At 60.0% G+C, this 13,542-nt stretch overlaps 2 protein-coding genes across 3 annotated transcripts; both read left to right on the forward strand.

Annotated features, from left to right (window-relative positions):
• Positions 1-86: 86 nt before the first annotated feature.
• On the forward strand, positions 87-10,830 carry LMOD1 (leiomodin 1). Of its 2 annotated transcripts, none has more exons than XM_048926237.1 (3): positions 87-671; positions 7,869-9,434; positions 9,900-10,829. In XM_048926237.1, exons 1-3 carry the CDS (start codon positions 411-413, stop codon positions 9,924-9,926), a joined length of 1,854 nt encoding a protein of 617 aa, XP_048782194.1. In that variant the 5' UTR covers positions 87-410; the 3' UTR covers positions 9,927-10,829. The 2 variants fall into 2 exon arrangements, with proteins under 2 accessions (XP_048782194.1, XP_048782197.1); XM_048926240.1 differs by lacking the exon at positions 87-671 and adding an exon at positions 1,434-1,592 and having other exon boundaries at positions 9,900-10,830.
• Positions 10,831-11,440: 610 nt separating this feature from the next.
• LOC125684244 (myb-related transcription factor, partner of profilin-like) lies at positions 11,441-13,396 on the forward strand. Its single transcript, XM_048926255.1, has 2 exons — positions 11,441-11,913; positions 12,526-13,396. The coding sequence occupies exons 1-2, from the start codon at positions 11,466-11,468 to the stop codon at positions 13,032-13,034; spliced, it is 957 nt and encodes a 318-aa protein (XP_048782212.1). The 5' UTR covers positions 11,441-11,465; the 3' UTR covers positions 13,035-13,396.
• Positions 13,397-13,542: the final 146 nt, after the last annotated feature.

Here is a 13,542-nt window from a genome sequence, read left to right on the forward strand (position 1 = left end):
ACCCTGTTCCCCTCAGGCCTGGATGTGCCCCCAACCCCCAGCTCTCCAGCCTGCCAGCTTGTGTGCATTTTTGCCTGTTTTTCTCACTCCGTTGGCCCATTGCCTTTAAAAGGCTAAATGCTCCGGACTAAATTTGGTCATGCAGCTCTGCATGGTTCCCTGGAATGTCCTCGGGTTTCAGGCTCCCCCGACAGCACCATTCCCCGCCTCCGCTGGGCTCCATTGGCCAACCCTTGGGCCGAGGGATGTCCCCTCTCCATCCGCACCGAACCCCGGGCTGCAGAGCTGAGATTTAACACTTCAGCACCTGCTGCCGCTGTGGGAAGCAGTTCGAGAGCCTCGGCTCTGTTTTTTTTTCTCTTGCTTTGGGTACCACAACAACCGCAACCGTGTCTCGCCAACGGGCCAAGATGTCCAAAGTCGCCAAATATCGGCGACAGGTGAGCGAAGATCCGGACATCGACAGCCTGCTGTCCACTCTGAGTCCGGAGGAGATGGAGGAGCTGGAGAAGGAGTTGGACGTGGTGGATTCTGATGGAAGCATCTCTATGGAGCAGAGTGAGAAGAACCAAGCAGACAACCCTCCGTCCAGCACGCAGAACTGCGACGCGGTGCTCAACCACCACGAGAAGGAGCCCAGGAAACGTCTGCAGAGGGAGCAGGCGGTGGATGTAAGTCCCATCTCCACACACCGTGCTGCTCCTCGGGCACGGCTGTGTGTAAGAGCCGTTTGAAGGCACTTGCTGAGGAGCAGCAGGCAGTCTGGGGGTCGGGGCAGGGAGCTGGAAGCCAAGAGGGGCTTCTGTGAGCTATCTGAAAGCCAAAGCTGCTGTCAGGGGGCTGCTCCTTGCCTCTGCGCAGCGCTGGGGGCTTCAGCGATCTCTGTTCCATGTGGAATTACAGGGGAGAAGTTTGCTGCTTGGTGGGAATCATCCCAAGAAGCAGGTTTTGCCCTAAGCCCTTTCCTTCCTGTTTTTCGTCCAGCTAAAACTCATTCTTTTATTTTGGTTTGGGTTCCATTTATCTCCTTCTCTGCGTCGGGTGAATCCTGTAAGATCTCCATTGGGGCGAGGAAACGTCGTGCCTTCATCCCGCGCCATGCCCTGCCTCGGTGGCAGCCAGTCCTGCTTCCCTGCAACACTGACTGACCTCAGCACTAAGAATATTTGCTATGTGCTCGGGGCGTGGGAGGCTGGGAAGCATTTGGTTTCCCTCGCTTTCCACAGCAGGCTGAACCAGAGTGCTGGACAAGGGAAGTGAGGCAGCGATCCTGCAGAGCAGGGGCAGATCTGTGCTTGGGCAGAGCTGTGCACAGCTCCGAGCTGCTCTGCTTCCAATGGTGCTTGGGCAGAAAGGCGAAGGGAGAAACCTCAGCTCCACCTGGCAGTGGCATTTTGGAAACAGTGCTCCATTTCTCATGGAACACTCTGTTGAAAGACCACATCCAGGAAATGCTTTTATCAGATCGTTGTAATAGGCAGTGTGATAACCAGCGTGAGCCTTTTGTGGCTGAGAGCAGAAGTCAGTACAGAAAGTAGCAGAAGATTGGTTTCACTCTCGGCCATTTCTCCATGTCACGGAGGGAATACAAGGTACAATAATACTCCTTCATTTGAGCCCTTCACATCCTGAAACTGGGGTACGTGTTTCCTGGGACGGGTTGGGGTGGTTTATTTCGTGCTGAGCAGGATCTTCCCTTCGTTAGGGCAGCGCTCACTGGTGTGTGGACGGCGTTGGGTTCATGTGCTGGAAACTGGTGCTATGAAACAGGCTGGGAAATGAAACATCATGCCATAGAATGATGTATATGATCCTAACGTCAGCCTAAACCCACCAGTGGTCAGTCCCTTGTAAGGAGCTCACATGTTGCCTGGTAAACCAAGCAGAGCTTTCATCCTCGAGCCACAGCTTGTGTTGGGATACAAGGAGAAGACAGGGAAGCGGTGGCATGCTGCAGTGTGTGCAGCCTGGGATGCATCCCATAATCTTGGTGTTCCCCTCCAGCTCAGGATGTTGTGCCATTCTGTTCTGCTATGGAACCCCAGTCCTGACCGGGGCCTGGGCTGCAAAGAGGGAGAGAAGAGAAGGGCAGGTTTCTTTTGGAGCCCTGCACAAGGGGTTAAGCAGCTCTCCCAGCTCTCCGTGGCCGTGAGGACGTCGCAGCCGTGGCTTCTATATGCGGTGCTCAGCGTGGGCTGGGGAGCAATTCCCACCACACACAGCTCCCCTCCTTGGCTCACTGCCCCGGGCTGCCAGAGCTCTGCCTGCGAGGCTTCCCTCGGCCGAGAGCTGCAGACCACTGAGGGTCTGATGCCCGTCCCTTCCTCCCCTCGTTGTGCATTAGGATGTGCAGAACCCTGCCAAAGTGGGAAGCGGGGCGTTTGAAGGGGAAACGTTTGGGTCCTGCTGGTCTCCCAGCTCTGCCTGTGGCCTTTTGTCAGTTTCAGAGCCGCTCCAGGCACCCCAATTCCTCCTGAAGGCAGGGAGGGGGGAGGCAGGTCTGGATTTATTGTGACTCCACAACAACACGTCGTCTTTCTCTGTGATGAAAAGGGCAAACTTGGGTAACTAGGAGGCGGTTTATAAACAGCCCAAAATAGATGTGAGCTTTGCCCTGACTTCTCGGCGCTGCACAGCCAAATGCATAGCTGGGCGATGCATTAATTAATTAATCTTCATTTCCTATTGCCAGCGAGTGCTTGGTGCTGTGCTGCTCCTCGGATGCACCGTTGCCTGTGCCTCTGGGAAGGGCAGGTAGGCAATGCTCACCAGTGGGTAAATGAGGTCTCTAATTGCTGCAGCAAGCAAAGGCACAGCAAGAGAAGTCCAGGCTGGAAGATGGTGTTGTTTTGCAGCAGAGGCTTTGAGCAGTGTGATTAACTGAGCTGCTGTCACCTGGAATCCTTGCAGCGCCTCTTCCAAGCTCCATGGGTGGTCTTCCAAAAACCCCTCTGCCCCTCCTGCCTGCTTTCTGGGCTGTGCACATGCGGGCTGAGGCTCACTGGTGGTGTTTAACCGCAGAGGACAAATGGTGCCCTGCTCGTGGTACCCAGCCAGGTGAGGTCCCTGCTTCTGTGAAACTGCAGAGGACCAAATTAGCATTTTGGTTTTGTATTCATGGCCAAACCTGGTTGGTTTTTCTTTCGTGGAACCATCTGGGAACAAAACAAGCTGTGGATTTATATAGCCAGGACAGACTCGAGGGGAATCGTAACCGAGGAAAAGCAGCGGTTGTATCATTCCTGAAGCATCTTAGTGCTCTGTGACTAACGCCGCTGGATTTGAGCTCTGTTTATCGACCCATCCCCCTCCCAAGGATCGCTGCTGCCCCCAGGCTCTGCCTTTCACTCAGCCACATGAGGAGCACGGTTTCCAGGACGGTTCTCTTCCCAAGGCTCCCGTTGTGCCAGGAGCGCTGTGTGCCTGCGAGGCACCCGGCCCATCTAAGGGCACGAGTGGGAGAAGCGCTGTGCTTCTGCTCAGCCCGCAGCACCGCCAGGAGCAGCAGCTCTGTATTTACACAAAGCACAACAGGGATGCAGACAAACCCGTGGAGATGTTTGGAGTGTTGGGCTTATATGGGCCGAGCTGCCACAGGCAGGGAGCTTTATTATCTGTTTATGTTTTGCTGATAAAGAGAAACAGGGAGCAGGAAAAGAGCTGCAGGCGGCGACGTCTCGCCCTCGTTAGCAGTGTGACACCATCGTTTGTGTGCTGCAATGCTCTCTGTGGCTCAGAGCTGCTACAGATCAGCTGTGCTGCCCACCCCAGGTTTTGCCATGGTGGGAACAGCAGCTGGGTGCCACCAGCAGCCACCAGTGACTTCCATGTGCAGGTCCTGGCAGGGAGGAGGCATCAAGGCAGCAGCACGACGCGATGCTCTGCTCCATCCCTTCCTGCTCATCGCCCTCCTCAATCCTCCTTCAGCCTGGTGCAAATGAAACGTCCAAAGGAGGGCTTGGAGATGCACACCTTGCCCCTTGCAGCCCCAGCTGGAGAGGGGATGAGCAGAAGAGTGGCCTCAGCTTGGGAACCTCAGATTCCCCTTTGGTCTGTGCAGGGAAGCAACGCATGGAAGAGGAAAACCCAGGCTACTAAAACCAGCTTTTGTCAGGGAATGAAACTTCCCATTTGCAAAGTAGCCAGCAGCTCTAAGGGCTCTTTGGGAAACGGCTGCGTGTTGCTGTGGACGAGATGGGGCTGTGCTGCTCAGGGAAATGCCGTGGAGGCTTTTGTTATCTGCTGTAATTCACCATTGAAGGCAAAGCAAGGCAAAAATCAGGGCCAGGAGCCGGCCGGTCCCCAGAGGACAGCACTGCATCTCAGAAGGAGCATTGGCCTGGGAAGGGTGAGGATGTGGCCAGCACTGGGGTCAGGAAGGATGGGCCAGAAGGGAAGGGGACAATGGGACAGCTCACAGAAATGACGGCGATGGCTGAGGTGGGATGGGGAGGAAGCTGTTCACATCGCTCAGTGCGTCACGCTGGGGGTCACGCTGGGTTTATGTGCATCCCTTGGCAGTGCTCAGGACCTCCCACTCTTTCTTCATGCCAAAAAACCCCAAAGTGCCTGGGGACGGTCTGAGCAGGGACAGCTGCAGGCAGGGCAGTGCTGGGGGCACAGATCATGGGAGATGACCCCAGCTCACAGCTCAGGCTTGGTGGCTCTCCGGACTCAGGCAGGGCTGCTGCATTTGTCCAGGAATGTCTTTGGTTTCACAACATTGACCAGGGAGTGCAGGAAGGGAGCAGCGTGGCTCACTTCATGTGGATCAGCTTGGGTAGAGCAACCCTCCTGCATGCCTGGAGCATAATGGCACCCAAATACCCAGGAGCATCGAGGGCAAAACAAGCTTCGTTTGGACAGCAGGGGACATCCCTGTGTCCTGGGGGCTCCACGTGCCTTATGCCCAGCTCCCTCACCCTTTCTCCCATGGCTGAGCTGCAGGATGGGAGTGTGGATAAGCCCCGCAGCCTCTGCTGCATGCAGGCAGGACGTGTGCTGCTCCCTGCCCCCAAATCCCCTCTGCCACTCGGGATTTGCACGGTTCCCATGGGCTGCAAAACTGTCCTGTTGGCTGCAGGGGGGTTGTGGGCACAGCAGGGACTGGAGGACGGGGCTGATCTCTTGGTGCAGGATTTATGCTGCAGCTCTGAAGGGATCTGGTGTGTGGAGCACAGCTCTGTGTGGACAAAAAATGTCCTGGCCAAAGCCAGCATGCAGAAATGGCTCAGCCAGCGTAGTTGCTGGGGAGGGAGAGTCACGAGGAGACCCCTGGGCTCTGGATCCACTTTATGTGCAGAAGTTCACCCTCATCGCTAAACTTGTTCCTGGGTTAACAGAGTTCAGCTGCTCCTGCTGTCCCTTGTTGCACTGCTGTGCAGGAGAGCCGTGTGCTCCCCCAGTGTTCCTCAAGATCAGACACCCCCACAGCTGCTCACAGGACCGTGCCCCTTTGCTCAGAGCCCACATCCTCATTGCCCCCCATAGCAAACAGCACCTGGAGCCCCTTTGGAGCCCATCCTCATTTCCCAGCAGTGCTGACAGTTGGTCTGTTCTCGTGTTGTTGATGGGGCACAGCTCCCCATGGCCCAGCTCCCCAAGGCCCAGCTCCCCATAGCTCACACCGTGTTCGCTGGTGCCCTGAGCACGTGGCCGCTGCAGCGAGGCAGCAGCCCAGCACTGTGATGCTGCCCACGAGTGCCTCTTCCCAGGACATGCCTCCACAAATAGCTGCTCGTTGCTGTGTGCTGGCCCCCTCCAAAGCCAAACATTTATTCTGCTAATGCATTTCTACTGCTCCCCTCTGCCAGGGACTGATGCAACAGCAGCACCGTGCCAGTTGCTCCCTCCCTCCATTTGGGCATGGGTTTGGAGAGCCCCCGTGACCCCCAGCCCACCCCAGGAGCCCCCCACTCACCACGCACCCAATTCAGCAGGGCAATCCCCATCCCTGCCACCTCCCAGTCCCAGACACTCAGATCCATGCTGTTCTCCACCCCAACCCATGCAGTGGGGCTCCAGGTGCAGGGTGCAGCCCTCTGCTCACCCACGGCCCCACAGCAGCTCAGCACAGGGCTCAGCACGCAGCCCGGTTCCATCTGCTCTCACTGGGCTGCAAGCACTCAGATTCCAGGCAAGAAGTTCCTGGCCTGCTTTGCCTTTTAAGGAAGCATCTGAGTGGGTTTGAGGGTTGCAAATGCTAACAAGCAATGGCAATGCTCATTTTAGTCTATTTAGAGGAAACGGGAAGGCATTTCAGTTCATCAAAACACTGGTGATTAATCAGCCCGGTACCAGGCTGTTTTCATTAGGCTTATTTTTAAAGGTCTGACACGCAGTGTAAAAATATTCCCCTAATAATCATGCTTGCAGCGGAGGGAATGGCACAGAGGGGTGCTGAGCGCCTGTCCCTGGGTGCCCGAGGTAAATATGGGCTGCAGATGGCCATGGAGGGGCTGTGGGGATGGCCCAGGCCACGCTGTAGGAGGCAAAGGGAGGAGCAGGGAACGCGTGCATCCCTCCTTTCCCCTTCCCTTCCCCTTCCATTTCACCTTCCCCCTCCCCTTCCCCTTTCCCTCTGCTCTGGACACATGGGGGCAGATCAGGGCACAGTTGCTTTAATGATAACAGCACTAACGATGTGATAACAAGATAAGAGAGACGGCTTCGCCTTGCAGGGCTGATTATTTCACTCTGGTTTTGTCTTATTTGGAGAAATCCACTGCCTCCTCGAAGCATGGAAGGTTTTGCAGCTCCTTCTCCACAGTTTTCCTCCCTTTCTTCGAGATCTGCTCATTCTTGGCTTCACTCTGCTTTGTCCTGGGGAGTCGGGGAGCCCCCAACCCATCACTGAGCTGCAACCACGGGCTGGAAAGGAGAAGGCTTTTTGGAGCACTTGGTGTGGGGCTGGGGCTGCAGACTGCAGCTTGAGGAGTGGAAGAAAAAGAGCTGGGGAGCTCGGGAAGCTGCGCAAGGAACTTTCATCCTCAGACATCCCCAAACTTCCAACCCAGGACATCCCCAAACGCCTTTGAAAGGCACCCCTGGGCTCAGCGTGTGAGGCAGCAGCACCCCCAGCTCCCCATCCATCCCCACCGCTGGGGCTGTGGACGTGGCTCCGTGCCTCTGCGCCGCCTGCCCTGGTTCCGTGCTGGGGAGCCAAGAAATCTCTTAGCTAAACAAACAGCTTCATCCCAGATGGCATCTGTGCTCACGCCAGGTACACGCTGTCCCTGCTGCTGGCCCGCTGGTGGCCCGGCCAGTTCTTCCCACCAACCAGCAGTCCCAGAGGGCTGGCATAGGGCTGGGATGGGGCTGCTGTTGGGGCCTAGCTGCTATTTGGGGGTTCAAGGCACAGCGCTGACCCTCACTTGCTCCCCAGGCGTGGAGCGAGGAGAAGGAAGCCCAAATTGCCAAATTCAGCTGCAGGCTTTGCTGCAGGTTGTGCCCTGCACTGCAGGCTCGGTCCCAGCACTGAGCATCCTCCTGTGTCAGATGAATCCTCCATAGCACCACCCTCAGTGGGGTGGAGGGGTCTCACAGCCGCGCTGCTGTTGCTGGAAGTGAGTGCTGTGCATCGCTCCGGGTACACGGGGAAGTGAACCTGGGCTCCTGCAGTCTCTGCCCGGTAGGGGCGCTCACAGCAAGGCCTCCCCTGGAGCCAGGTTTGGTTTTGCTCTGCAAAACACAGACAGGAGCTGCAGTGTGGTGTGAGAGCAGCCAGCTGGGGGTGGAGAGGCTTCCCAAGGCCGGGCTGTGCAGAGCAGTGCTGGCCATAACGTCTGGGATGTGACTGAGAGCTGGGTGGTGAGGCTGGAGCTCAGGGAGCCTGACCTGCTAACACCTCCACGATCCTCTGTTGTTAGGAAAGCAGGCTGGATGAGAAGAAAGATGTCAAGAATGGAGAAGAAAAGGGAAAAGAAGCTCCTGCCAAAGACCTGGCCAAGAAACGCGATACAGGAGTGGGGAAAGACCCTAAGAAGGAAGAAAGTGCCCAAAAGACGGAGCCGAAAGCTAAAGGGGAGGCTGAGAGCAAAACCAAGGACAGGAAAGCCATCAATGACAAGGTGAAGGCCATGGAAAACAAGCTGATGGGCAAAGACAAGAAGGAGGAAGGGAAGGGTCCAATAGCAAAGAAGGGTGCGGAGAAGGACAAAAAGGAAGAAAGGGGTTCAGCATTAAAGAAGGATGTGGGGAAAGATAAACAGGAGGAGGAAAAGGGCTCAGCGCTGAAGAAGGATGCAGGGAAGGATAAAAAGGAGGAAGAGAAGGGCTCAGCAGCAAAGAAAGAGACAGAGAAGGACAAAAAGGAAGAAGAAAAGAAGTCGGCATCGAAGAAGGACACAGAGAAGGACAAAAAGGAGGAAGAGAAGAGCTCGGAATCGAAGAAAGAGACAGAAAAGAACAAGAAAGGTGAAGAGAAGAAAGACAAAGATAAAAAAGAAGAGGAAAAGAGCTCCGCTTCGAAAAAACCCGAGGCAGATGAGAAGGAGAAACCGCAGCCCGAGGCGGCAGCAGAGGGGAAGGAGGAGCCCCAGGCAGCAGCGCAGAGCAGCCCCACGGCCGCCCCCAGCAGCGCCCCGGAGCAGCCCAAGGAGGACGAGGCCTCGAGCATCTTCGACGAGCTCATCGAGAAGGTGAAGAACAACGACGCCGAGGTCACCGAGGTGAACGTGAACAACTCGGACTGCATCAACAACGAGACCTTGGTGCGCTTCACCGAGGCGCTGGAGTTCAACACCGTGGTCAAGCTGTTTGCGTTGGCCAACACCCGCGCCGACGACCACGTGGCTTTCGCCATCGCCATCATGCTGAAGTCCAACAAGGTGCTGACCAGCATCAACCTGGACTCCAACCACATCACGGGGAAAGGCATCCTGGCCATTTTCCGGGCGCTGCTGCAGAACGACACGCTGACGGAGCTGCGCTTCCACAACCAGCGGCACATTTGCGGGGGCAAAACGGAGATGGAGATCGCCAAGCTGCTGAAGGAGAACACCACGCTGCTCAAGCTGGGCTACCACTTCGAGCTGGCCGGGCCCCGCATGACCGTCACCAACCTGCTGAGCCGCAACATGGACAGGCAGAGGCAGAAGCGCCTCCAGGAGCAGAAGCTGGCGCAGGAGCGCGGCGAGAAGAAGGATCTGCTGGAGGTGCCCAAGGCCGGAGCCCCAAAGGGGTCCCCCAAGGGATCCCCGCAGCCGTCCCCAAAAGCATCCCCCAAAAACTCTCCCAAGAAGGGGGGAGCCCCCGCCGCGCCACCCCCCCCTCCTCCTCCCCTCGCCCCGCCGCTGATCAACGAGAATCTGAGGAACTCGCTGTCGCCGGCCACGCAGAGGAAGATGGGGGACCGGGTGCCCATGCAGGAGAAGAGCTCACGAGATCAACTGCTGGCGGCCATCCGCTCCAGCAACCTCAAACAGCTCAAGAAGGTGAGTGTGGGGTGCGGTGGGGCCAACCGCGAGCAGCACCGCGGGGTTGATGTGCTGGCTGAGGTCGTTCTGGTGTGGCAAACAGTGCTGGGAACGGCGCGGGGCCCACGGCCCCTGTGCAGAGCACGGGTCAGGGACAGACCCAAATCCCTTCGCTGAGCACGCAGGGCGGGCGGATCCATCCCTTGGCGCAGTCCCCAGGAGGTCAGGGGTCAGGAGATGCTGTGTGGATCCGTCCCTTTTAGGCACAAGGGGTCAGGAGATCCATCGTGGCGCAAAGCCTCCCTTTCCCGAGGCACTTTGTGTCCCTGACCACGCCGCCCTGAGGCATGGGGACAACCAGAGCCTGGCCAGGAAGCAGCAGTGACCCCAGAGCTGTGAGCGCCCCCAGCAGCATAGGCTCACCAGACCCCATCAGCCTCCACCACCGATCCATGCTGAGTAACGGGACGTTTCCTCCGGCAGGTGGAACTACCAAAGCTGCTGCAGTAGGGAGCGAGACGCTCGCCTTCCTCGTGACTCTCGCCGTGATGAGCCCTTGGGGACCCTGCAGTGACCGACGCCGAGGAGCAGCGATCTCTCTGGGACTGATGGAGGAAGGGCCGGGCCCGAGGAGGGCCGGCGTGGTTGTTGGCCACGGCGCGTGAGAAAGACCTCGTATTTATTGTTTGTACAGTTGTGATCCCTCAAGCTCTTTCTGTTGCCAGCACCGTGCCCCGCACTGCTTGGGGACACTGAGGAGGGATGGGGAGGGATTGGCTGAGTGTCCGCTGCCACATCCCACCCCAATGCAGGGAAAGGGGCAGAAGGGAGGTGACAACGGGGCTGGGGGTGCCACGGGGCCAGGGGTGCACTGAGGGGCTGCATCCCCCAGCCCCATCCAGCCTGAGGCGAGCGGATGGGGACAGGCGGGTCATGGGGACGTGGCCATGGTGTGTGTCCCCATGGGGTCCCCGCGTGGCCAGGAGGGTGATGGGGTGAACATTGGGTGGTGTAGGGGTGGGATTTGGGAAGAGCTGGAGCAGGAGAGGGGGACACAGCTGGGGGTGACCCCAGGGCTGTCCCACCCCTGCAGGACATGACCTGACCTCTCTTAGCAGACATTTGTCTCCATGCAGGGACTGAGTGATCCATGGAACTTTGGGGGGGGATAGCAGCAAGGGATAACACTGTCACCTGTCGTGTCACCCACAGTGTCACTCCACCAACCATGGGCATACGTTTGGGGCCGCAGTGCCTGCCCTGGTGCAAAGCCTCGCTCGTGGTCTGTACACCGCGGCCACCGCATCGGCAATAAAGCTTCACCCAACGCTTCAGTGCTCCTCAGGGACAGCGGGGGGACAGGCAGCCCCTGGCCAGCACACCGTGGAAGCTGGGGCCGGGGCCAGGTGGTGGCGTGGGAGGGGGCGCTGGGAACGCTTGCAGATTGTTCACATTGAAAAAGACCTCTAAGATCACTGAGTCCAACCGTCAGCCCATCCCCATAATGGTGACAAACCACGTCTTTAAGTGCCGCAAAATAGGGACATCACGACCAGGCAACCTGGAGCCATGCGGTCACCCCAGGGCGAGCACCTCGGGGCACCCCAAAGGGCACCGTGGGGCCAGCTGGGCACCCACACAGCCAAACACAAAAGAGCCATCCCAATCTGCGCACCCCGACCGGGGCATCGGGGACCCAAACGTGGGCACGGCGCTGCCGCTCCCAAAATACCCCGCCGTGCCGCACGCTCAGGCCGCCAGGGGGCGCCACACCGCGCGGGGCAGTACCGGACCAGGCCGCTGGGCGCTGTACCGGCGGCTCCCAGCAGGGGGCGCCAAACCGCGGGTCGCACCGCCGGCAGAGCTCGCGGTGCCGCCGCCCGCCCCGCCCCGCCGCGCTGCCCCCCCCCGCTCCGCTCCCGCGGCGGCGGCCGCTCGGTGCGGCGGCGGCGGCGCAGACAAAGGGGCGGCGGTGCCGGGGCGGGGGGGGGAAAAGGGGGGCGATGGGCGGCGGGGCGGCGGCATGAGGCGGCGGCGGCGGCGGGCAGCATGGCGGCGGCGGGCGGCGCGGCGCGGCGGGGGCTGCTGAAGCGGAAGCCCAACTTCACGCTGCAGGAGATCGAGATCCTGATGAGCGAAGTGCTCCGCTACGAACCGCTGCTCTTCGGCGCCGCCGCCAGCACCGTGAACGCCTACGAGAAGCAGAAGATCTGGTGGCGCATCACCAATAAGATCAACGCCGCCGGCCGCAACCAACGCGACATCGGCGAGGTGAAGAACCGCTGGAGGGGGCTGCGCCGCCGCGCCAACGATAAAATCACCCGGCACCGGCAGGAGCGGCAAGGACCGGCACCGCGAACCAACGCGGCCCGGCACCACGGGGCCGCCGGAACCGGCACCGCCAGCGCTGAGCTCGGCCCCGGACCCGCGCCCCTATGGGGACCGCGCGGCGGCGAAGCGGCACCGCTGCTCGGAGGGGAAAGGGCGGCACCGTGCGGTGTGTGCGGGGACGGAGCGGGGTGGGATGGGGCGGGGAGGATGGGGAGAGGATGGGGGAAAGGAGCGGGACGGGGGAGGAGGAGGTGAGGCAGGGATGTGGGGTGGGTCTGGGTGGGACGGGGAGCAGATACATGGGGCAGGGACCAGGACCGAGGTGGGGACATGGGGGAGTGGGATGGGCACGGAAGGGCCGTGAGAGGGAGATGGGATACGGGACTGAACATGGACAGGGATAGGGCCGCGGGGACGCAGATAGGGACGTGGGACACAGGGCTGGGGACAGGGATTGGGCAGGATGTGGTACAGGGCAGGGATGTGGTGGAGTCAAACAGGGACACGGGAGAGCAGGACAGGGATGGGGACATGAGAAGGGGCTGAGAACGGACAAGGGACACGGGATGTGAGATGCAGATAGAGGGACGAGGGACGTGGATGGGGGTGGGTGGGCATTGGGCACACAGGGATGTACGGGGACACGGGACATGAGTGCTGCGTTGGGTGTCCCCACGGCACAGCGCTTCCTGCCCTCCTGTCCCAAATCCCAGCGCCGGGGGCTCCCAAAGGCCGCCAGGGGGGTGACAGCAATGTGACAGCACTGCGTCCTGCACAGGTGTGAAGGAGGAGGCGGTGAAGGAGGAACCGATGGAGGTGAAGACGGAGCCCTTCCATGACCCCACGGACGGCGGCACCGTCCCGGCACGGCGGCAGCCCCGCAGCAGCACCCAGACACCCGGCGAGGGCTGGAGCCCCCCGCAGCCCCCCCACCCCGACCTGGGGATCCAACCAGAACCTCCGGGCTGCGACTTTCCCAGCAGCGTCATCTTCGAGCCGGACACCGAACAGCTCAGTGACTGCAGCGAAACGGGGGGGGGAACCCCCGGCGGGACGGACGGGACCCCCGAAAGCAGCGCCCGGCTCAGCCCGGCCGAGCTGCGCCTCATCCGCTGCAACGAGCGCCTGGTGCAGGAGATGCGAGCCTTCCGCAGGGAGTGCGCCGAGAGCCGCCGGGAGATGGCAGCGGTGCTGCGCAGCATCGCTCAGGCGCTGGGCGGCCTCAGTGCCAGCCTGGCCCAGATCCGCGAGCGCTACCTCGGGGGGCACGCGGCCCCCCAGCCCTGAGCCCCCCCCAGCCCCCCGCCCGCGCCTCCCGTCCCCTTTTTATTATCTGAACTCCCCACTTCAATAAAACTCAGCGCTGGCCCCTCGGTTTCCCCCCCTCCTCAGGAGCCGCGGGTGGCTGACGGGCTTTTTGTTAATAGGAAAGAGGTTGGGGTGCGGTGCTGAGAGCCCAGAGGCGGCACAAAGCCCAACATCCGTGCAGCGCATCGGCGCTGTGGGTCCCACTCAGGCTGCTGCGATGTGGCAGTCCCAAATTTAGTCCCCCCTTCCCTCCTCCCCCCCCCGCCGTGCCGCTGCATGGTGTGAATCACTCCGAAAATAGGCAGTGAATCACAGCCCACAGCGGATGGGGGGGAGACGCGTCCCGGCCCCCGCGGCGCAGAGCGGTGGGGAAATCACTGAGCTGAGCTCAGGGCTGTGGGTTTGGTGCTTTTGACCCCAAAATGCCGCCGCGGTCGGGGTTTGCACCCCGGTTCTGTGTCGGTTTGGGGGGGGGGGGAGGGGGAGT

This window comes from Lagopus muta, chromosome 24 (genome assembly GCF_023343835.1).
Source record: "Lagopus muta isolate bLagMut1 chromosome 24, bLagMut1 primary, whole genome shotgun sequence".
Lineage (NCBI taxonomy): Eukaryota > Metazoa > Chordata > Aves > Galliformes > Phasianidae > Lagopus > Lagopus muta.

Excerpts from the sequence above, each read along its gene's own strand:
- LOC125684244 (XM_048926255.1), top strand. The coding sequence starts at position 11,466 with ATGGCGGCGGCGGGCGGCGCGGCGCGGCGGGGGCTGCTGAAGCGGAAG. Across the intron at positions 11,914-12,525 it reads GGAAAGGGCGGCACCGTGCG|GTGTGAAGGAGGAGGCGGTG; the intron begins GTGTGTGCGGGG and ends CGTCCTGCACAG.
- LMOD1 (XM_048926237.1), top strand. The coding sequence starts at position 411 with ATGTCCAAAGTCGCCAAATATCGGCGACAGGTGAGCGAAGATCCGGAC. Across the intron at positions 672-7,868 it reads AGAGGGAGCAGGCGGTGGAT|GAAAGCAGGCTGGATGAGAA; the intron begins GTAAGTCCCATC and ends CTCTGTTGTTAG. Across the intron at positions 9,435-9,899 it reads ACCTCAAACAGCTCAAGAAG|GTGGAACTACCAAAGCTGCT; the intron begins GTGAGTGTGGGG and ends TTCCTCCGGCAG.